General features: G+C 36.2%; 2 protein-coding genes and 1 long non-coding RNA gene across 3 annotated transcripts; all 3 read right to left on the reverse strand.

The window, feature by feature from the left end:
* Positions 1-4,006: 4,006 nt before the first annotated feature.
* On the reverse strand, positions 4,007-4,924 carry LOC135720867 (olfactory receptor 51I2-like). The gene has a single exon (XM_065242988.2). It carries the CDS (start codon positions 4,922-4,924, stop codon positions 4,007-4,009), a length of 918 nt encoding a protein of 305 aa, XP_065099060.2.
* Positions 4,925-6,841: 1,917 nt separating this feature from the next.
* On the reverse strand, positions 6,842-8,890 carry LOC135770561 (uncharacterized). The gene is made up of 3 exons (XR_010542697.2): positions 8,530-8,890; positions 7,587-7,691; positions 6,842-7,279 (listed from the first exon to the last, which is right to left on the reverse strand). It is a non-coding gene; the product is annotated as an uncharacterized lncRNA (long non-coding RNA).
* A 2,286-nt stretch (positions 8,891-11,176) lies between these two features.
* Positions 11,177-12,007, reverse strand: LOC135770562 (olfactory receptor 52E8-like). Its single transcript, XM_065280212.2, has one exon. The coding sequence runs from the start codon at positions 12,005-12,007 to the stop codon at positions 11,177-11,179; it is 831 nt and encodes a 276-aa protein (XP_065136284.2).
* Positions 12,008-24,949: the final 12,942 nt, after the last annotated feature.

A 24,949-nucleotide genomic window follows, 5' to 3' on the forward strand; every position in this document is an offset into this window, starting at 1 on the left:
ATACAATTTGGTTTCCATTCACCTTCATTGTTGTGCCATGCATCCACGACCATCACCTCATGTTGCAGCATGATTATGCACAGCTCTACGTTGTGAGGATCTGTACACAATTCCTGGAAGCTGAAAACATCACAGTTCTTGCATCGCCAGCATACTTCCCGCAACTGTCACCCATTGACCATGTTTGGGATGCTCTGGATCGGTGTATACAACAACGTGTTCCAGTTCATGCAAATATCCAGAAACTTCAGACAGCCATTGAAGAGGAGTGGACCAACATTCCACAGGCCACAATCAACAACCTGATCAACTGTAACACATCTCCTTCACATACACTGCGTGAGTCAAATGGTTTCGGACCACCCAAATACAGTAAAACTGCACATTTTAGAGTGGCTTTTTATTGTGGCCAACCTAAGGCACACCTGTGCAATAATCATGCTGTCTAATCAGCATCTTGATATCTCGGCAAAGAAGTTCACAAGATGCCCACCACTCCAGAGCCACCTCTCCTTTCTAGGCATAGAAGTCTTGTTTCTAGCCTGGTGGATACTCCACTGGTATCTGTGCAGGTGGCTGTGTCCCAAAGGTCTTAAGTCCAGTGGTCTCAGTTATACCTTTAACAATGGTGTCAGCTCTGTGGTATGTGTGATCTGCACTCAATTCCTCTGTCTCCTCAAGTGCTCCTCAAGCAGGACTTCTTGTCGCAGTGGCTGAAACTGAGGTTTCTAAGCTTCCTGTAAAGGTCAAGATGGCATCCTCTTGAGTTCTTTGTGTTTCATGTCTCTGCCAAGATGACCGCTCCTCTTTCCCCAGTGATTTCTCCCTTAGCCACAGAGACTGATCCCAGGTTCCCTCATCTCTCTACCCCCGCCAAGATGGTGGTCCCTGAAGTCTCTGATCCTTCAGCTCTGCCCAAGATGACCTTTTATGAGTTCCTTAGACTCTCTGCCCTGGCCAAGATGGCTGTTCCCAAGCTTTCAAGTCTTTTCAGTCCTGGCCAAGTTGAATGTTCCCGAGCTCCACATATTCCCAAACCTGGACAAGAGGGCCTTTCTCTGTATTGTTTTTTGTTTTTTTCTGCAGGTTGCGGTTTCCATCAATGACTTTTCAGTTCCACTTTGGTCTGTGGTACCGCCTGCTCCTCCTCGGTCTCTGACTATCATCTGCCTAGCAATGGGATGTCTTAAATGATATTATGTATCGCAGCCACCACACTTGGAGTTATTTCCTGCTCTTTATATGGGTGGCTAGCCTTGAAGTCACTCCTCTCAGACGTCTTCATCCAAGATCCGACTTGTGTCATTACTTTCCGTGACTGGTCACATATATTTGAACAAGTTTAAAAAGTCCATCATCTGTTTTATGCATACTAAATACATGTTTATCAGCAGATGGGGAACATTGTGGAATAAAATAAAGACTTTTAGGTCTCATGCTGCCAGTGTTTAAAACAGGCACAATTATATTCAGCATGTTACAATAAAATACACTTCCCCAAACCACACGAGCACATTTAAATGTTCTGTAATAAAACAACACGTTTAATGCTCAAACTTTAGAAACAGATCAAATTACATGTTTATGCTTATTGTGTATAATTGAATACATCCGTGTTTCTGTCAGTCTCTCACTCTCTGAGTTTGAGGGAATACAAACATGGTGTGCTGTCAGTCATTCTTTCTCTCTGTCTCTCGCACTCGTGAGGCCGCGTCATGGTTGGGTAGCGGGTGGTATGAAGGGGTGGTATTACTATAATAAGATCCCCTTACTACGTCATGGGGGGAGCAAAATCCGAATGACCTATATATTTACATGCTTGCAGAGAGAGCCTTACCAAAACAAAGTTACAGGGTTGCTATGTTTTCTGGGTTGGTAGAAGCACTGGGGACCCGATTATAGCACTTAAACATGGAAAAAGTCTGATTTTCATGGAATGTCCCCTTTAAAGCAACACCAAAGAGTTTTTTTTTACCTTAAAATAAGGTTTCCAAAAAAGTTTCAGTGGTTCATCCACTCAAAACAGGGTGAATGGCACATTCACATTCGCTTTGCCTCCCTCTATCGGCCAAAACCGCACTAAAGAAGTTTCCAACCGTCGGGTAGTGGTCCTGTAGTTCGAGTGAAAACTACAAAAACTTGCTTTACGGCAGACCTACAATCCAATCAGAGCCAGCTATGCTGCAGTATTTACGACAGTGGTAATGAACAATTACGCGTCTAACCTGTAGGGGGAGCAAAGAGCAATAACTCTTTAGTGTTGCTTTGAATCTGATAAAACTCTACGCTTTGTTTGAACTGTTCTTCTGTTCATTACCATGTGAACAGCGGGTTTTCTTCTCAAGCCACACTCTCTTCAGATTATACACTGTGAAGTCCACTTTTTAGTTCAAACAGGCTACAACTTGACAGAAGCAGAACTACAAAAATCTTATACAGATCTCTTCTTGTGTGTTTTCCAATTTTCTGTTTGCTGCACAATATATACAATATATAGTTTCTGATCATGCACATTTTCCCCAAGTTCTATTTACAGTACTACCCCAGTCTCTGCTGTCTTAATTCAGTTTTATTTTTTTTACTTAAAGCAACACTATGTAGTTTCCATGTAAAAATGACTTACAGCTCCCCCATGTGGTTGAAAAGCGCAACAGTGCCTGGTATTAGACACTCTTCTGCAGGTAGGGGGAGGGGCGGGGCTGTGTGCTCTACCCTCCAGCCACTTTCAGAGTGTGCTTGTAGCAGCTAGGAGGCTGCTCAGGTTGCAGCAACAGTACAATTTGTCCAGTTAAAAGTTGTTCTATCACTGAAATAATTTTAGAGACATTATTTAAAGGTAAAAAAAACTACATACTGTTGCTTTAACATAATTTTTTTTGTTAATTTTTCCCCTTTGATTTAAATTCAGATTTCTTTCTAAATTTTTTGTTGCACAGTCTAGATCAGGAGTGGGGAACCCTGGGTCCTGGAGGGCCACTGTCCTGCATAGTTTAGTTCCAACCCTAATCAAACACACCTGAATTTCATTTCCAAGTAATCCTGAAGACTTTAATTTTATTTTTCAGGTGTGTTTAATTAGGGTTGGAACAAAACTCTGCAGGACAGTGGCCCTCCAGGACCAGGGTTCCCCACCCCTGGTCTAGATCATACCAGACTTACATTTCACTACAGGTTGTATATGCATATAACTGGGTATGTAAAAAATAAAAATCTTAAAAGTATCTATCTAAAAGTATGGTAGAATAAACACACAAATGCTCTCTATTATCATACTATAGCTTAAAGCATGGGCTACAAATTCTTTGATATGGTTTTAAGGCTACTACATTACAATTAAATCTAAAAGCATTAAATTTTTTAAAATCTTTTTATTTAACATACAAAATTACCTACATTAATAATTTTCCATATGTTTATAACAATGTTTAGTTTTCAGAATAGAAGTAAATCTTTTAAAATTAAAGATGTAATATGTACTGAATTACAGAACATTTGTGTCTAATACAAGAAACTGAACTGCAGTTTAACTAACAAAAACAACATCATAAAAACACATTTACAAATCCATAAATAATAACAATGTTGTGCTACATTATATTTTAAATAATTGGCTGTTTGCAATGTTGAATTATACAACTCTTTGCTTTCCATAATAACACAATTACAGGAAACGTAAATGAAAATCGCCTCAATTGTTACAGATATGTAAAAAATTGTAAGTAAATGGGCACCAAAATCTTGTTGTTAAACAAAATCTATATTAGTGTAAGATTTACAGTTGTAAATCACACTCACGGTGATTTTTCATATTTACTGTGGTTATCAATAATGAAGTGCGAAAATCTTAAATGTTTATAAAACACTTTGCATGCATAACATTATAATTCATTTTTTGAAAAATCTTATTAAAATTATCCGTCTAGGATTTGGTTTATAATATAACAATTCCTTACAATTCAGTGCATGATGTCAATGAATTACATTATGTGTGTAAATAGACACACATTTACTTAGATGTTTTTAAAATGTACAGGATCCTTTTGCGAATATCAGGAAAGTTAAAACCATAAACAAGAGGGTTAAGAATAGGTGGCACAGTAAGAAACTCTAGTGAAAGAGCAATTGACAGACCTATAGGAAGTTGCACATTGTCAAACCTACTCAGAGTCACCTCACAAAAAAGAGCAACAGAGAAATTTAAAAGGATGACCATGTGGGGAACACAAGTTTGAAAAGCTTTTCTTCTGAACTCCTGTGAGCTTCTTTTACAAATGATGAGAATTTTTACATATGTATATAGTATAAAAGTTAAAGGGATGATAACAGTTGTGGTGACTATGAAAAAGCCCCAAACATTATTAACGGTAGTGTTCGTACAAGAAAGCTTGACAATTTCCCAGTTGTGACAGTACACCTTCCACAATTTCTTACCACACACTGCCAGTCTGGCATTTAAAATGGCAGCAACTCCAATACAAAACATTGGATACATCCAGCTTATAGCTATTAAAACAGATACAATCTTGGGCGTCATTATGTTATTGTATTGTAAAGGTTTACTGATTGCTAGATAGCGATCAAATGCCATTAACATTAATATTGTGTTTTCATTTGATGCGTATGAATAAATCACAAAAGCCTGCAGGAGACATATCTCACGGGGTATTGAATGCGTGTAAGACAGCAGGTCACTCAGTAATCTTGGGAAAAAGGCAGCTGTACCATACACAGAGTTTAAAGACAGACTTGCAATGAGAAAATACATGGGTTGATGCAGTTTCCTTTCCAGACATATTGCAAGAATAATAAGAGAATTAAAGAATATGATAGCACAGTATAGAACAAATCCCAAACTGAACCAAGCATATCTGGTATACCCAATATTTTCAAACAACATCAGATAAAAATATGTTCCATTTTCCATTTCTCTTGAGCAAACGATGCCTTCATTGACCTGAGGGAAAGAGCAGACAAAGTTCATGGGATATTTATCTTAAAATTTATACAAACATTCTTGTAGGCAAAAAAGAAATAAAAAACAAACTTAGTACAAACTGCAACTGCATTATAAGTAACCGTATAGATTATTCAAGTCTAACAGCATACATGCAAGAAACCAAGAAACAAATACATTAACAGCATCATATTGTTTTAGGCACACACTGCATGTATAAGAAGAAAGTTTTACCTTCTTTGGTGTAGTCTGAAATTATATTTATTTAATTTAAATAGGACATATAGTGAATTAGCTCAACTTGTAATGTGTTCTAGATTGACTGTACATCACCAGTACATGCTAGGATTTTTATAGTATAAACATGTCTCAAGAGAGGTCACTCCTGTGGGTTGATTTGCATAAATGGTTATTGGTTTGCATAAATCGCAAAAACCCATTGAAGTTTACTTAAACTACACATATAAAAACAATGGACAGTAAGCAAGGGGAGATGGGAAACAGTAGATCAGGCGAGTCACCCATCTACACTCTGAAATGGTGCTAAATAGCACATTTAGGACAATAAGTGGTGCTATAGTCGTGTGGTGCTACATAGGTGCTATATAGCTCTTAAAATAGTTTCCAGCACCATTTTTTTTTTTGTGTATACACCTGTATTTTATTTTTGGCCCAAGCACTAAAAGTGTAACAGGCCCTTTTATTTTTCATTATTATTATTATTATTATTATTGTTATTATTAATCTAAAATTTTTTAGGTTTCATTGGACATTTAAAATAATATACTTTATACAGTTGTCTGTCATTAAACCTGGTCAGAAACTGGCACATGGTTGTAGTGGGGGGTTCTGGAGCGCACCTGTTACATCATCAAATATCTTGGTGAATAAATTGCACTTACAAGTATAAAACATGGTACACATTTTGTTCTCATCCACCAAATCAACCTGACATTTATTATATTCTCTATTCAACAGGTGTATGTGGTACATTTTTTAATTCTACTCCTATAGGAGATTCATGGGTTTGTTTATGCATGACATTATGCAACATTATGCATGACATTGAGTTTCCTAAACTGTAGATTTTTGTTATCTTGAATATTGTTGCCATGCAGTGAAGGTAAAGAATTGTTGGATCTACGTAATTCAATTATATGTTATGGTCTTGTGGAACCAGTGTCTATAATTGAATTATGTAGATTCAACAATAATTTTTACAGAAAAATGTGATGCACTGATACCTTTACATCATGGGCAGAATTAAGTTTTTCTACAGTATGAGCTACAGTTGCTCTTCTGTGGGATCAGGCCAGAAAGAATAGCATTCGCTCTCCGCATCCAACTCTGAGCATTGAGTGCACATAAATCTGATGCCAGTTTGTTGATTGTCATTTCTTGCACCACATTCGGTACAGTAGTATTGACCATTGTATACTGGGAACTTGATGGTGTTTGGAGTGCATAACTGAAATTAAATATAAAAAATGTACATACAGGTATAGGCCTTTTGGAAAAAAAATCTGAGCATGTGAGTAAATTTTTATGTCTAGATAAAGTCAAGTGCTCCTTCTTCTTGTTTACTTTATTTATAAAGCACTTTTCACTAGGGATGCACTGAATCCAGGATTTGGATTCGGCCGAATACTGGGCTTTTTGACGGGTTCGGGTTCGGCAGAATCCTAGATTTTTTTTCCACCGAACCGAACCCTACACTGTAAAAAATTTCACTGTTAAATTACAGTAATATACTGGCAGCTAGATTTGCCAGCATATAGTTGTAATTTTACAGATTACCTACTGTAATTTACAACAACAGTTTTTTACTGTACAAATATTACGAGACAGTACTGTAAAAAATGGGAGCTGCACAGTATAATACTGTCAGATGTTTGGATGCATTATACTGTTATTTTAGGGTTCCTGCTGTTATTTATACTGTAGAATGTGATTTTTCTAGCATTGTTAAAATGTAATTTTAAAATAAACACTTAAAATTGCTTGCAAAAAAATTCTCAAACAAAGGATGATGATAAAACACTGTTTTTATTAAATATATCAAAATTCAGTGCATTCTTAAATGTCAGTTTCTGCCTCACTAATGAGACTGGGCTGAATAAAACATAATGCTGTGATGTCACATAAATATCACAACACTGCAGAATACAATGTGAAAGCCACTCAAAGTCCATGAAGTTTTTGATGAGGGTGGTCACATGGGGATTAACAGTTGCTGCGTTTTTCTGGACAAGCTTTCCTGTCTTCTCGGACACCTTCACCTGCCTGGCTTTTGTTCACCTCTTAGGGTTCACACCAATTAAGCATCTACAAAGTACAATAAGAAAAGTAAAGATTAATTGCAATGAAGACAGATAAAACCAACTGCATTCACAGTATAAATATTCTGGTTGTTGCCATTCTGGCAGTAATGAGAGAGAAATACTTTATTCAAAAACATGTAGCATGACAACAAATTTGGCCAAAACCCAGTGTTATGTCTATATGCACATGCTAGCTTAAACTTCGACTTACTATTTAAAAGACCTAATGCAATCAAAGTCAATTTACAAAAAAGAAAGAGACACTAATTTAACGCAATGTGACATTCTTGAACAGCTAGTAGAGGATTTACCTTTGAACAAACTCCAGTGTCCTCGCAGCTTCATCTTGCCTTCACAGATGATGATGTTTTCACTGCTGATCATCCAACCTCCAAATGTGACTTCATCACCAGCAACTGATGCAGACAACAATTACAGTTAATGTCCCAAAAAACTATCAGATATTATACTTCTACAAATCCATTACTTAGAAAACCTAATGATATTAATTACAGAAAGAGATTTTTTAGACAGACTGAAAGACTTTTCTATAGGCCTACTGTTTTATTGTTTTATACTCAATACCTTAGTGTTACACTTACCCAGCAGTATCAGCCTTGGACTAGCCGTTTTCAATATTTTACTATGTTCTTACCTCAACTTAGACGAATTAATACAGCCCTATCTTTTTTCAATGCGTGCACTTCATCTTTTACAGTGCCTCGTGAATGTAGCGTTTAGCCTAGCCCCAATCATTCCAATGGCTCCAAACAAAAGTTTTATTTTGTGCCAAACTTACTTGTGTAACTACTCATGTAACAGTCTTTAAATAGGGAAAACATGGAAGTGTTTGGTGGCTTCTAAATTCATCCCTGTTTGGAGCCATAGGAATGAATGGGACTAGGCTAAATGTTAACACATTCACGAGGCGCTGTACAAAGATTAAAAGTGCACACATTGAAAAAAGATGCAAACAAATGGTGAAACAGAGCCCAATCCCTCATGTAGATTTAAAAAAAATATCAATAGATAATCGCACATCAGTCAGACATTTGATTAGATTGCAAATAAACATTAGCATCTTTATTTGTATTTAACCTATATAGCTAGTTGCCAATTCGTTTAACAATCTGCCCTAAATATGTCAAAATCAAATAAATCGTTTTTAGAAATATTTCAAAAATAAGCAAATATATATAACATTTTGTCAATTATTTCACTTAGAAACACAGACTCTGTTCAGTTTGTGCTTACCTTGATATACAGGCGAGGAGTAAAAAACAAGTGAATTCGTCGTCCGTCTCAGTGCTGGTAGGGTCACAATCGGAGTGAAAATGGATAGACAGTCTTTAATTCTGCTTCCTTCTCGTATAATAAAATGCAGAAAAACAGTGTAGTTAAATCAGTTTTACTCATGGTTGCAGATGAGCTCGTCACATGTCTGACATGCCTGACCAAACCAAAAAATACTGTATTATCCCGTAAGACTGAACAGGAGCTTGCTGTTATTATTTTGTTTGTCATATTAATGTTTATTTACAGTATTCAACTGTATTTATGAGAAACGGTAAATTACTGTCCAAAATTCCCCGTTTTTTTACAGCAATTTTTTACAGTGTAGCATTGCACTACGCTGGTCGACGTCACACGGCCGTTGATTACACACATCGGGTGCTGACGTGGAGATAAGCTTTTTCTTTCGGTGAGCCTTAGGGGCGGTTCACATGTCGCACTTTATCACTTTCATTATTCATAGGCTTATGGTTATTGTCAAAATAGTTTTTCCCACTTGTCATCCTGGCATAACGTTGCTTGTTTTACTGTGTTAATGGAATAAGGATGCGAATATGATTCGGTATTCGGTTTCGGACGAATGTTAAACAGTGGATTCGGAATTTGGCCGAACCCAAAAAATCTGTATTCAGTGCATCCCTACTTTTCACACAACATGTAGTTAATAAAAAGGGATGTACAGTACAAAAAAAACCCGTACATTATGAATTAAATAAAAAAGTCAGCAACTAAACAATCACAATAAAAACAAGAACAAAAACAAGTTCAACAAGCCTGAAATACCAAAAGTGGTACAAGTGTAGTAACCATGTTTTTTTGGTGTATCGAATACTATCAGCAAAACCATGGTTTTACTACAGTAACCATTTTTTTGTTTGTTTTAACTGTAGTAAATTGGAGGAGTTTTGATCTGGGCACGGAATTACTAGACCTGAGGGTCCTATTTGGTTCGTGGACTGTAAGTTCATTGGAAAAGTAAAATGGTACCAGACTATGAAGAACTTTAAAAACAAAAGTTAATATTTTAAAAATGATTCTGGAATTGATTGGTAGCCAGTTTAACGAGGTCAAAGTGGGTAAAATGTGTTCAAAACGTCGTCTACACGTCAGAAGCCTAGCCGCTTCATTTTGATCTGGTAAATTGAAGCCAAAAGAAAGAGAATTGCAATATGTGATAAAACAAACATGTGTATAATCGGTTCGAACTGTGATTTGGAAAATAAGTGTATAAGCTTAGAAACACGCCGTGGATGAAAATAGCCAGATTTGACCACAGTACTGATGTTTCTCAACATTTTTGTTACAGTCAAACGTCACACCTTCATCTGGCTTTACCCCAAACAAAATAATTTCAGTTTTGGCTTCATTTAACATTATGAGATTCTGTTTTAACCATAAGTGGAGTTCGTTTAGGAAGAGTAGAAGAGGTGGGTGTCTTTAGCAAATAAATGAAATGATACACCAAACTTCTCAAAAATTCAGAAGCAGGTTAGGTGCAAGAATTGAGCCCTGAGGTACTCCAGAGGGAAGAGGATATGCTGAAGAACTAAATTGACAAGTAGACACTTGAAAAGTTCTGTTATTCAGGAAAGATTTAAACCAGTTCAACACCATCCCTGTCAATACAGTTTTCAACTCTAGAGATTAAAATGATGTGTGGTCAACCATATCAAATGCTGAGCTGAGATCTAGCAACAGGGCCATTTAACTGTTTCTAATAGAATGTTGTTTGAAACTTTTAACAACACAGTTTCAGTGCTGTGCTTTAGTTTGAAGCCAGATTGAACATTTAAAAAAATCGTTTGATGTCATGTGTGTCTGCAATTGGAGCAAGTGCTGTTTTTTGTCTTTATGTTAACCTGTCTGTCTGTAAGCTGTTTTATCTCAAACATTTACATTTAGGCATTTAGCAGACGCTTTTATTCAAAGCGACTTACAAAGATTAGGAAACAATAAAAGCAATGTGTCATAGGGAGGTAGTAGTACAAAATGTGCTTATACCATGATACACATTTTCACTATTCCAAAACAATACCTGTTGAGAGAAAAGTTTTTTTTTCACATTGCTCAAATTTACAAAGTGCCCCCTCCAGTGGCTTTACCTGGAGTTTATGTTCAGAGGAAAATACTTGGATAAAGGTTTATAGGATAAGTTTATTTTAGCAATATTTTAGGACATTCAAATTAGCCACCATTTGCCTAGAATTTGCATACATATACTCTTGGCATTTTATTAATCAGCTCCTAAAGGTCTTACCATGAGTTGTTTAAAAACATTATTGAATGACATGTGACTTTTATTGACTTTTACTGGCAAGTCATACATTTTTTAATACATTTTTGTTTTGTAATGAAAACCCTTGATATGTTTGCACAATTACATTTTTGTCTGGAAAAAATTATTTTAAACATTTAAGCAAAAACCTTCAGATCAAAAGATTTTTAGGTGAGAAACATTTTAGTAAAGTGACCCTTAACTTCTACTGGTTCAGGAAAACACCAACATTTTAAAGTAAATACAATTTTTGAAACTGTTAAACATGACTCTAAGAACAAATTTCATTTAAAAACAAGTCTTTTACAAAACATTTAAAAACAAGAAAAACATTTACTCAAAAGTTTGCACTTGTTTCTTGAAAAACAGTCTAATAACTTGTTTGCGTATTGTTGTGAGATTTAGTCCATAAATCAGGGGATTTAAAATAGGGGGTATGAGGAGGAATTCCATGGCCATGAAGTTACGAAGACTTTGTGGCAAACTTCTTGAGCCATAGCGGCTGTAAAGTACATCGAACAGAAATGCAACAGTCACATTGATCAATGCAAGCATATGTGGTACACATGTCTGTATGAATTTGTATCTGATCTCCACTGACCTCCTGCACTTTCTAATCAAATGAATATATGAGCAAAATATCAATACAGCATGACCAAAGTACAAAAGAATTACAATGTACCCAAACACATTATTGACCGTATTAGAAAAACAAGAAAGTTTTGCAACTCCCCAAATTTCACAATACAACTTGTCAATACTAGAGCCACAAAGAGTGAGTCTTGACAATAATGCAATAAGAACAGACAGGCAAAAAAATGGAGCCACCCAGCAAAACAAGATACATTGAAGAACCCTTTCCTTAGTCATTTTTGAATGATACTCCAGTGGTCTACATATTGCCACATACCTGTCATAAGCCATCACTGTTAATGTTGAAAAGTCACATAAGACAGATGAATAAATGACAAATATCTGGATCAGGCAACCAGCATAGGAAATTACGTGATATTGAGATAATAAATCATACATGAATTTAGGGTAGAATCCAGCTGTGCCATAAAGTGCATTCATACATAAATTACACAGAAATATGTACATTGGCTCATGAAGCGTCTCATATGAGAAGACAGTAAAAATTATAACTACATTACACAAAATCATTATGGGATAATACAGTGCAGTCAAAGAGAAAAACACATATCTGTTTTCCATTGTTTCATTCAGTCCGGAGAGTCTAAATTCAAAAACACTGGAAATATTATCCAGCGATGGCTCTATCTGTAATGATATACATTTAATGAGCAGATGTTATTGTGTGGATATTGGACAATTCATTAATGTTATAAAAATTGGATCTTTCGTCTTAACTGTAATGACTTTAGGTACTGTAGTCAGTAATTCCTCTTTTAATCCATAAGAAGAAAACATTTAATGTATACAGTTACGTAATTATGTTATCGTTTATTAAGGATTATTTTGCTTCAGTTCATCTGTGATATCAACAGTGACATTCAATGATGTTTTAGTGATAAAACTGTTGAAATCTTACCATGCTCTGCGTTTGCATGTTTCTCTTAAAGAATTGAAGGTTACATTTGGTTTACAACAGTATATATGGACACTGGTCTCATGCTAATTAGCCAGATCACAAACACTGACAAGTTTTAACAACATCTCTAAAGGTTACTTCTCTCTTGTTTGGGGAGGGGCTGATCTAGAGAATTTGATCCTGTATTCATCATATTCTTTATTCAGGACGACATTAAAATAAATGGTCCATAGCACTATATAAACACACCAAAATACAAAATACAGCACATACAATAAAGAATAGTGACTACAGCAGTCAAAATTCCAAAATACACAAAAACAACAACAACAACAACAAACAAACAAACATGGAAAAAGATGTTCAACTATTCAAATATAAACTAAACCGCCAATGGTTCCACAATCTCGAAGTGAACCTAACTGCACTCAATGCAGGGTTCACTAGTGTTGCAATGATGCTGTTATCTGACTCTGCTAATCTACACATACACCTGTACATGAGATTCCTAAGTACAGCAGAACATGTAAAAACATTTGCACTTACGCACATATGACTCGCACTGCCCCATCGTGGCATTTTAAGGAGCAGCCTCAAACCATCATTGTATGCCACATTGAGTTTCTGCATACTGCTTTTTTTATAACACCGCCACAAATGGGCTGTGTACGTCGGAGTACAAAAAGCTTTAAAAAGTGTGGTCTTCACAGATAGTGAACACATACTGAACTTGCGATTCAGCATATTAGCTTGGGCATACAACATACAATACTGCCTATGAATGTCCCTATCATCAGACAGGTCATCAGTTATATAATGTCCCAAGTATTTAACTTCCTCACACACTTTAAGTAAAATACCAGACAAATAAAAAGCAGGAAATGAGAGATTATTGTCCTCCCTGCTTCTAATAATCATTATATTACTCTTCTTAGAGTTAAAAGTAATATCAAAGTCTGAACCATATTGAGAACATACCCTTAGTAGCTGTTGAAGGCCAGCACTATATGGACACAGAATGACCAAGTCATCTGCGTACATGAGATGGTTGATAATGATGCCCCCTACCATACAGCCTGTTCCACAGTTGTTTAACAATTTTGATAAATCATCCATATAAATATTAAAAAGAAAGGGAGATAAGATACTCCCCTGCCTAACTCCATTACTTACATTGAATGAGGCAGACATAGAGTTACCCCATTTCACATACATTGACTGATGGGCATACCAAAAGGCCAAGATTCTCACTAAATATTTGGGAGCCCCTCTGTTGTACAATTTGTAAAATAACTTCTCATGGTTTACCCGATCAAAGGCTTTAGAGGCATCAATGAAACACATAAAGATTGTGGAATTATGCCTGTTGTAAAAATCTAGAACCTCCTTTAGGGCAAAAATACACATATCTGTTCCATGTTTAGGTTTAAAACCAAACTGATTGTCAGATGTCAAAACATGATGCTCTAGCCTATTCAGTATAATACTCTCTAAGACCTTAGACAAAGTACTGGCTAGGGCTATAGGCCTGTAATTATTTTTAATTAAAAATTAATCTTGCCAGCTTTGTCTTTAATGATAGGCACTAATATAACTGATAACATAGAATCAGGTAAAATCCCATGGACTAACAACCCAGTAAAACAAATAGCAATTAAGGGACAGAGTTTTCTACTTGCAAATTTTAAATGCTCCGCAGATATCTCATCCATACCGCATGTCTTATTATCATTTAACTTCAGAATAGCATCATATATTTCTTGAGGTAAAACAGTTGCATCTTCACCACCATCAATGTCACCCATTGTAAAAGACTTACTTTTAACACAGTTAAACAGCTCATGGTAATGTTTCTGCCACAACTGAACAATTTCTTCAGGGCCATTTACACCATCAATATTCGTTGGTAACGATGTTTTACAATTATTCATTCTTTTGATTTCTTTCCAGAAAACAGTAGGACTATTATATTGCAACTTCCTTGCCAGGGAGTCCGACCTCATTGTATTTTCCTTTCTCTTAATATAACGCAATGCGTATTTAAACTTTGCATTCGCCTGTTTCTTGTATTCGAATAAAGGACCCTGTTTATGTCTGCCTGACTCATCCCATGCTTTAAAGCAACACTATGTAGTTTTTTTACCTTTAAATAATATCTCTAAATTTATTTCAGTGATAGAACAACTTTTAACTGGACAAACTGTACTGTTTCTGCAACCTGAGCAGCCTCCTAGCTGCTACAAGCACACTCTGAAAGTGGCGGTGGAGGGTAGAGCACACAGCCCCGCCCCTCCCCCTGCCTGCTGAAGAGTGTCTGATACCAGGCACTGTTGCGCTTTTCAACCACATGGGGGAGCTGTAAGTCATTTTTACATGGAAACTACATAGTGTTGCTTTAAATGCCCTTCTTGCCTCAGCATGCATCTCTTCCACATGGCCATTCCAACCAGGCTTGACTTTATACAATCTGTGTGTCTTATACAGGGGCCTGCTCGAAACAAGGAGGGACTTCACAATATTCTCATACAGGGTGCACAGTTCAATACCATGTTGAGGGTTCTTACAATTAATATCATAACATACCATAGAATCTCTAGGTACTTCAATATTATTCAACAGAATATCAGACTGGATATAATATTCTTTAAGGTCCTCCTCATTTATACTGGACCAATCTATTTTCCCCACACACATGTTATCTACAGACACAAAAGCAGGTATATTGCCTAGACTTACAGATAAAGAAAAAGGCACATGATCAGTAGTGGCAAATTCATAATTAATTTTCATGGCCTCTATAGAGTCATGTGCATCAGCAGTGCAAATGCAATGATCTAGCCATGAAGTTGTGTGCCATGCCTCACTGATGTAGGTGTAACTACTGTAAGGCAAAAGCACTTTGCTAGAAAGAATTAAACCATTATCTGAACAAAACTGCATTAAATGTTTGGCAAATGAAGCACTCCCATCAGACACATCCGCATTCATATCACCCACAATAAAGAAGCATGTGGAAGCATTATCTTGAATAAAAGACATAACACAACTCAACCTATTAAGATATTCCTCTTCATTTTGAGAACATTCATATGGTGTGTAGATATTCAAGATAATGAAGTTTTTATCACCACAATTAAACTGAATTCCTATGGCCCAATCAACCTCCAATCTAACCACCTTAACCAAATGATCATATTTTTTATGCCATAATAAGGCAACACCACCAGGTATTCTACCATGAACAATCCTGGTACTCAGGTCAGTGGTAGATTCACCCACCCCATAGAAGTCTTTATGCAGGGAATTTAAACCCTCTAAATCCTGCTGTGGTAAAAATGTTTCTTGAACACATAGTACATCACAAGTCTCCAAAAGTTTATCCACTACTAGACGACGCGATTTATCTGCTTCACTATGTCCAACGCGCAGACCTCGTACGTTATATGACACGATATTGATATTCATCTATCATGTGTATTAATGCCGGGCCGCTGCCTAGCTACTGCTCCCCTGTGAAGCTACAGGTATCGGAAGGGACACAGAGCGCTGGTGCTGTGGGCCAGCCTCACCTCCTGGTCTATGAGCCGCACTGTCACTGTTAGCTTTTGATTTGCGAGCCTCAAAGTAGCGACGTACATAGATCCCCGCCGGCCAAAGTTGTGGCTCGTACATTTCATCAACTTCGTTACATTCAGCAGTAACATGAAACGAACTGAATCTGTTGCGGGTAGAATCAATCTTCCGACACGTCACAGAATTGCCAGTTTTTCAGTCAAATAATCACGCAGAGTGACCGCATCAAGATCCGGGGAAAATCTAGTTGCAAAGACACTCACCAACTTAGTTTTAATTACTGAAATGTTACTCACTGTGCCGGTACCAACTATTCCCATTTTGCGCTCTCGATTTAGACGAGTCTGCATGCCGCCAGGTTTCGATTGCGTTTGCATGGCCACTTTTAGGGGCTTCTGAGGCTTACGCCGCCCTTCCTTCACTGTTGGTCCAGTTTAATATTAAATTAAATCTGACAATTTAATTGATCATACACAACTCTGAACCCTATAAAAGTTACCAGCAATATTGGGATTGATAACAGAGAATATGGAAGACTTGCTAAGATAGGCCTTATTCAACAAGAAAGAGCTATTTAAAATTAGATATACAACACAACCAAACAACACACGTACCTGTGACCAGTGATGGGCAGTAACGCGTTAGAAGTAACGCGTTACTGTAATCCGATTACTTTTTTCAAGTAACGAGTAAAGTAAGGGATTACAATTGCAAAACGAGTAATTCGATTACTGTTACTTCCCCGTTAGCAGACTGCGTTATTTTTTAATCTTGATTTTGTTTCGTGAGACTCTCTCGTGTCGTGACGCGAGTCGAGTGACAATGACGTATGAGCACCGCGCCGTCAGTCAGTGTATTGTTGAACGTGAGAAGACAACATGGAGCGCGGAAGAGAACAAGACTATGCAGCGTTGAATGCTTGGAAGTACCGACATTACTTTGAGTTTAACCCAGATAAAGGTGACAAAAACATCAGCGTCCGCTGTACACTCTGCGTGGGAATAAAACTTTTATCCACAGCGAAAAATTCCACCTCAGATCTAAGCAAACACCTAGCAAGCCGGCACAGCAATGTGAAACTTACTGAAAAAATCCCTGAACCCCCAGCTGACATGACCGCTGCGGCTCCATCTCATACACGTTCACGCGAAATCTGATGTAAAACAACAGACTATATATCTGTATTTCATGGATTATTGAACAAGCTGACGTGACCGCTGCGGCTCCATCTCACGTTCACGCGAAATCTGATGTAAACAACAGACTACTATATTTCATGGATTATACGCATTTGTGGACAAAAATTGTCATTTGATGAATTTTATTAGACTGATTTCATGGGTTATTCACACAACTGAAACAGACCGGATTTGACTCGCGATCGTTATAAGGTAAGAAGTCCCGTTTATATTTTGCATCTAGTCATCTGGACTTCTGTAACAAAATACATTTCTGATGCTAGAGCATGTATCTCAAAACAGAGACAATCACCATACAATGATGCTAAACCCGTAGACCTTTTAAACGATGTATTGTAATGTTGATATTATATAAGTATGACACTTAAGGGGTAAATTCCCCTTACCTACAGTAAGAGAATAATTTAAGGGTGTTGCATACAGTATAATCCCTTAAATGGTTCTCTTAGATAAGGGTAATCGTTAAATGTTTCACGACAGCGACCCAGGTTTATAAAATACTATTGTTGCCATGGAGATGCAACAGAAATATGGAGCGAGATATGCGTCTTTATTAAAGGCGGAGTCCACGATGTTTGAAAAACGGTTTGGAAAAGGAGACGGGCCGACTACCAAAACACACTTATAGCCAATCAAATCAAATCAAATGCCGGGTTGCGTATGTGTGGGGCGGGTCTATCAACAGAAGGTCCAGATTCTATTGGGGTAGGGGCGTGTTTGTTTAGGTGATTTCAAATATCAACATTGGCTTTCAAACATCATGGACTCCGCCTTTAAATGCGATAAATTAAATGATCTGAGAGAAATAAAACTATTTAAAAGAAAAAGTTATCACACTGATAGCAAAGAAGCATTTCATGAGAAAAAAAAAGAATATTTGAGAGAAAAAGTGTTCATACCAATAGCAAAAAATAATAATATTTGAGACAAAAAAAAAGTTTTGAGAGAAAGTATTTTATCATGATAGAACATAAAAAAATATAAATTTGAAATTTTTAAAATTATTTCTGAGAAAAAAAATCTCTCAAGAATATGTTTTTTGCTATTAGTGTGAAAACATTTTCTCTAAAAAAAAAAGTGTTTCTATCAAAACGCTTTTCTTTGCTCTCGATGCAATTTCTTGCTCTCGTGTCAGGATTTTGCTTTCTCTGTGAAAATTGTGTCATGGGCGGGGCCACGTTCCTATTGGCCAGTCGGGTAAGCATCGTCTTATCTTGGGAATCGAACTGAATCATTACACCGTTGTTCGGTTCACCTAGATAGATGCCTTCTCTGCTTTTAGTTGAGCACGGACACTCTAATGTTTGAGTAAGATGATGACACACAACTCGATGGATAGCTGGCTGCGCAAGTTCACAGCACTGAAGATTAAACATTAAAAAATGAAATGGTACTCTTATTCATGAATGAATGTGTATTATATTATTAGCTTGCTAATCGCTAATTAGCCATCATGCTAAACTTGCAAATTCCAAATGAATGTTTTGATTCACTCCTTATTTAGTGAGTAGTGATCTAGTTTCTACCTTTGCACTTGCTAGCCTCAAAGCACCTGAAGAGTAACTGCTTGTTCATCATATACAACCTCCTGTATAACTTTCAACCAACGTTAGTGTGCATGGAGGAAGTACACGCCTAGCTGCCGCAGCGCGGGGGGCCACACACGTCGGGGCTACGGTGACCACAGTCCCGATGTCGTACGTGGCAGTGGTGGTATATCATAACTTAAATGTGTTTTTTTGTTTTCATAAAAATATTAACATTGATACCATTATAATAAGATAGCTGCCTGCTATTGAAATCAGTGTGAACAGATGCACTCAGTCTCTCAATATCACAACTATGGTCATATTGAATACACAGCTATGACAATAAATTGGGCAACAAAGTAATAATAATAATTTGTTACACTTATTTAGCGCTTTTCTGCAACACTCAAAGCGCTTTACATATAAAAGGGAGAATCTCCTCAACCACCACCACAAAAAATAAGCTTTGGAGGAACTTGTGAGATGTGAACCATATTTTTATTAACTTATTAAATTAACAGATCCATAACTTAGTAATTATAGATTAAACATATGCTTTGATACTCAAAATAGTATTGGGGAAAAAATACTCGAGTCACACACGCATTTCAGTCAGTTCACATGGTCACACACCACACCCTGTATTTCTCACGCTGAGAAGACTTAACTTTTCCTGCTATATACAATTAATGGACGAAGCGCAGCGCAGGAAGGTTCTCTGTCAAATTCATAGCTGTCTCGAATTTTTCTTGCGCTCCTCTGATGTCATTCACTTGGACTTGATTTATTCAAAAACTCCCCAACTGCTTTGCAATAAGAAGCTTAAGCTTACCTGAAACTATAAGGAAAATAGACTATAGAGGCTTTCTGAAATGAATGAAAGGACTAGAGATGACTATTGGAGCATGTCAGACATACTTTTTTTATAAGTCTAATTCTTGTCACTTGTCACAATTTAACACATCAATAATGTGTTATGTTTGTAACAACACTGGGTGTGTTAATTTTAACACATTGTTTTGTATTAAACTATTCAACACATTATGTGTTATTTCGTATTGATTTTGAGTTCATGTAAATAAAACACTAGATCTGTTGTCCTTATAAGAAAGATGTCTCAATTTAACACATTCGTTTTAAGAGTGTATGTAAAATACGGGACAAATCGCGTCCCGTATTGATACGCGTCATTTTGCCTGTTAATACGGGACGATTCCGTGTTTCACGGGACGGGTGGCACTGCCACCTGCATTGCATACAGTTGGTTGAAAGTTATACAGGAGGTTGTATATGATGAACAAGCAGTTACTCTTCAGGTGCTTTGAGGCTAGCAAGTGCAAAGGTAGAAACTAGATCACTACTCCCCAGCTAACAGGGAACGTTCTTATAACTTTGGCTAACGTTCTGTAAAGGTTCTCCCAAAGTTATCCAAAAACGTTCTTGCAATAACATTAGTAGAACGTTTCCCTAACGTTATCTGCAATTAATAAACGTCCTTAAAACGTTAGCGTTAGAAAAGTTTTTATTGTATTGTTAGTGTAACATTCTGCACACCCTAGCATTAAAAACGTTACCATTGTGTATGTAATGTAACGTTCTTAAAACGGTAACATTGAAAACGTTACCATTGTGTATGTAATGTAACATTCTTAAAACGGTAGCATAGCAAACGTTATATTTGCTTTGTTATCAGAACATTCTGCACACCCTAGCATTAAAAACGTTACCATTGTGTATGTAATGTAACGTTCTTAAAACTGTAACATTGAAAAGGTTACCATTGTGTATGTAATGTAACATTCTTAAAACGGTAGCATAGCAAACGTTATATTTGCTTTGTTATCAGAACATTCTGCACACCCTAGCATTAAAAACGTTACCATTGTGTATGTAATGTAACGTTCTTAAAACTGTAACATTGAAAAGGTTACCATTGTGTATGTAATGTAACATTCTTAAAAAGGTAGCATTGCAAACGTTATATTTGCTTTGTTATCAGAACATTCTGCACACCCTAGCATGGAAAACGTTACCATTGCGTATGTAATATAACGTTCTTAAAACGGTAACATTGAAAACGTTACCATTGTGTATATAATGTAACGTTCTTAAAAGGGTAGCATTGACAACGTTTTATTTGCATAGTTAGCAGAACGTTCTTCATACCCTAGCATTGAAAACGTTACTGTTGTGTATGTAATGTAAAGTTTTTAAAACTGTAGCATTGAAAACGTTACCATTGTGTATGCAATGTAACTTTCTTACAATGGTAGCATTAAAAACGTTATAATTGTATTGTAAGCATTACAACATTACCATTGTGTACACAGCAAAATCCCCAGAGTTAAATCAACTCTGCTGGTTGTACATATTGTCCCAATCTTACAGAGAGTTAAAAAGTAACTCTGAAGCAGAGTTAAAAGCTGCAATCTGTAACTTTATCCTCTCTATCACCATCTCTGTTTGAAACCTAAAACTGCATTTACATCTTACTTGTAGATTTTTTTCCTTAACTTAGGTTTAGATGTTGGCTGTTTCATTTAAAGTCACCATTATTGTGATCAGTGGTTGTTTTAGTAGGACTTGACTCTTAGTTGCTAATTTTTCCAACTGCTATAACTATGTTTGTTTAAAACATGTTTTTTATAGCAAAGAAAATGCAACAGCACAATTCCATAGTGGTGTTTAGTACATAAAGTTTAAACATCATCAGCATCTAGAAAACTTATGTGCAGGTGTAGTGTTTGCACACTTATGAGAAGTATCCTTTTCTATTATTTGTATGAGACTGTAGTATAAAATACAGCACCCTCACAGCAGTTTGTCCTTCTGAACGATTTTGAAACACAGATACTTCAAATTTGACCACTGTGTAATGTACACACACAAACATCAAGAATCAGACTATAAATCACAATGATGGTGAAAATAAAATGAAAAGCTTCATGCTGCAGTGCATGCTGGGTATCAACAAATTACAAATCTTATCCAAAACTCCCAGAATGCACTGTGGCAGGAATAAATAATGAACATTTTTACCATTTTCTTTGTCACCCTTGTTGAGATTCATACTCTGATTCTTGATGTTTGTGTGTCTACGTTGCACTACGGTTAATTTTTAAGTCCCTCAAAATTGTTCAGAATGACAAACTGCCATGAGAATGCTGGATTTATACTACAGTCTCACATAATTAATGGAAAATGATATTTTCCGACTTCTGATAAGTGTGTAAACACTACACCTGCACATATGTTTTGTAGATGCTGACAAATGTTTAGAATTTATGTACTAAAGACTACTCCAGAGCAGCAGTATTGTTTTTCTTTGCTATAACATAACATGTCTTAAACACGTAAAATTATAGCAGTTGGAAAAAACTAACAACTAAGAGTCTAGTCCTACTAAAACAACCACTGAGTACAATAATGGTGAGTTTAAATGAAACAGCAAACATCTGAACCTAAGTTAAGAAAATAACTCTACAAGTAAGATGTAAATGCAATTTTAGGTTTCAAACAGAGATGGTGATAGAGAGAATAAAATGATTGATTGCAGCTTTTAACTCAACTTCAGAGTTACTTTTAACTCTCTGTAAGATTGGGACAATATGTACAACCAGCAGAGTTGATTTAACTCTGGGGATTTTGCTGTGTGGTGGAATATTGTAAAAATGTTAGCATAAAAATGTATCTTTTGGGGATTTAAATTGGGGTGAGCCGATCCGATATGCAGTATCGATATTAGTCCGATATTGGCAAAAAATGGCCAGATCGAATATTGTAGAAGGGAGTACCCCAGCTTACAATTTTACGTTATAAAAACGTTCCCGGAACGTCTTACGAAAGTTTGGAAAATATTTTTTTGAACGTTCTTACAACGTTAAAAGCGTCCAGTTTTTTAGACGTGGTATTAACGTTAATGTGTGGTTATAAGAAGGTTATTAAAAATGTTTTTAGAAAGGTTCAGTCTGTTGTTATATTAATGGTCTAATAACGTTTTTTATAACGTTATACAAACGTTCCATTCACCAATATATTTATGTTCTCAGAACGTTTTTCTAACGTTCGTAACAGGTTATAAAAACATTGTTTAAACGTTCTTACACAGTACAAACGTCCAGTTTTTTTAGACGTAGTATTAACGTTATTGTTTGGTTACAAGAACGTTTTTAAAAACGTTTCTAGAATGGTTCGGTTTGTTGTTATGTTAATGTTCTAAGAACGTGTTTCAAAACGTTATTAAAACATTCCAATCACCATGATATTACTGTTCTAAGGACGTTTTTAAAACTGTTCTTGAAACGTCCCATTTGCCATTATATTAATGTTCTAGGAACGTTTTTCTAACGTTTGTAACTGGTTACAAAAACATTCGGTTGAAACGTTCTAGGAACGTTAAAAACGTCCAGTTTTTTAGACGTAGTATTAACGTTATTGTTTGGTTACGAGAACGTTTTTAAAAACGTTTCTAAAATGGTTGGGTTTGTTGTTATATTAATGTTCTAAGAACGTGTTTCAAAACGTTATTAAAACATTCCAATCACCATGATATTACTGTTCTAAGGACGTTTTTAAAACTGTTCTTGAAACGTCCCATTTGCCATTATATTAATGTTCTAGGAACGTTTTTCTAACGTTTGTAACTGGTTACAAAAACATTCAGTTAAAACGTTCTAGGAACGTTAAAAACGTCCAGTTTTTTAGACGTAGTATTAACGTTATTGTTTGGTTACGAGAACGTTTTTAAAAACGTTTCTAGAATGGTTTGGTTTGTTGTTATATTAATGTTCTAAGAACGTGTTTCAAAACGTTATTAAAACATTCCATTCACCATGATATTAATGTTCTAAGGACGTTTTTAAAACCGTTCTTGAAACCTTCAATTTGTCATTATATTAACGTTTTAAGAACGTTTTTCTAACGTTTGTAACTGGTTAGGTTTAGGTATCAACTCAAGGTTATGGTATCGACATCGGTATCAGACATGAAACAGTTGTATCGGCCCAGCCCTAGATTTAAAGAAATTTAAGTAAATGTAAGGATGAGAAAAATAAAAATGCCTAGTGCTTTTTGGCATAAATCAAAATCTAAAATTTTGAGCTATAAAATGAATTGTTGGCTATTGCTACAAATTTACCTGTGGTACTAATGACTGGTTTTGTGATTCAGTCACATTTTATTTTAATCTAATTGATTATTTCAATGATCCAGTCTTGACTCAACTGTGGGGTGGGAAGGCTAATGAATAATCTTTTAGCTTTCCATTTTATAATTTCTATATTGGAATTTTAGAGACAAATATAATTGCAATAACATTTACATACAAAAACTTTGAGAATATTTAAGTGAAAGGAATGTTATTTTTTTAAATATATATAAAAACATTGTTTCTATGAGTGATGTAACGGATTTGCCAGGTTTTTCCCTCACCCACTTCACCAGATCAAAATCACCCAATTACTAATCACGATCACCTGGCACACCTTATCATCTCTGCACCATTTAAGACTCTCACACACGCTTGGCGGGTTCCAGTCGCGCGATTAAACGTTCTAAGGAGAGTGGAGGAAAAGCAAGAATATTACTGGTGTGGAAAAAGGAAGTTTCAACTGAGGTGGACAGAGACGATAAGCTAAGTCGGATTGTTTGCCAAACTCAGACGCCAGCCCATGTCAGGTGGGAGTGGGGGGGAGGGTAGTAAAGACCAAGGGGAATGGGAACGGGTAAAAAGTAGTAAGGGGAAGAGAATTCGTAAAATAAATCAAGAAACTGACAGTGATATGGATAGAAACGTTAAGAGTAGGAAAGTGGACTATCAACAAAATGAAGAAGAGTACAAAGTGTTGTTTAAAGTGAGAGATGACAGTGGGGGTTTTGGAACTATTAGTCCATTGAAAATTTCAAGTGCTTTGAAACGGGAGGTTGGAGATATCAAGCAAGCTAAGACTTTAGCGAATGGTATGTTGATGATAATGTGTAAAACAGCTGAACAACAAACTAAAGCATGTAAAGTGAAGCAGATTAGTGGTAAAAGTGTAGAGGGCTTTATCCCTGGATCAAATGGAACAAAAGGAGTTATTTATAATGTGTCTTACGAAATGTCAGAGGAAGAATTGAAAAGCAATTTGAAAGGAGGCAAGGTGATTAAAGCTACCCGCATGGGAAAGAATCAAAGAGGAGAAGGTAGAGAAAGTTCTGCTGTATTATTGACATTTATGGGAAAAGACTTACCAGAGAAAGTCATGTTAGGCTA

This window comes from Paramisgurnus dabryanus, chromosome 8, assembly GCF_030506205.2.
Source record: "Paramisgurnus dabryanus chromosome 8, PD_genome_1.1, whole genome shotgun sequence".
NCBI classification, from domain to species: Eukaryota; Metazoa; Chordata; class Actinopteri; order Cypriniformes; family Cobitidae; genus Paramisgurnus; species Paramisgurnus dabryanus.

Excerpts from the sequence above, each read along its gene's own strand:
- LOC135720867 (XM_065242988.2), bottom strand. The coding sequence starts at position 4,924 with ATGGAAAATGGAACATATTTTTATCTGATGTTGTTTGAAAATATTGGG.
- LOC135770562 (XM_065280212.2), bottom strand. The coding sequence starts at position 12,007 with ATGATTTTGTGTAATGTAGTTATAATTTTTACTGTCTTCTCATATGAG.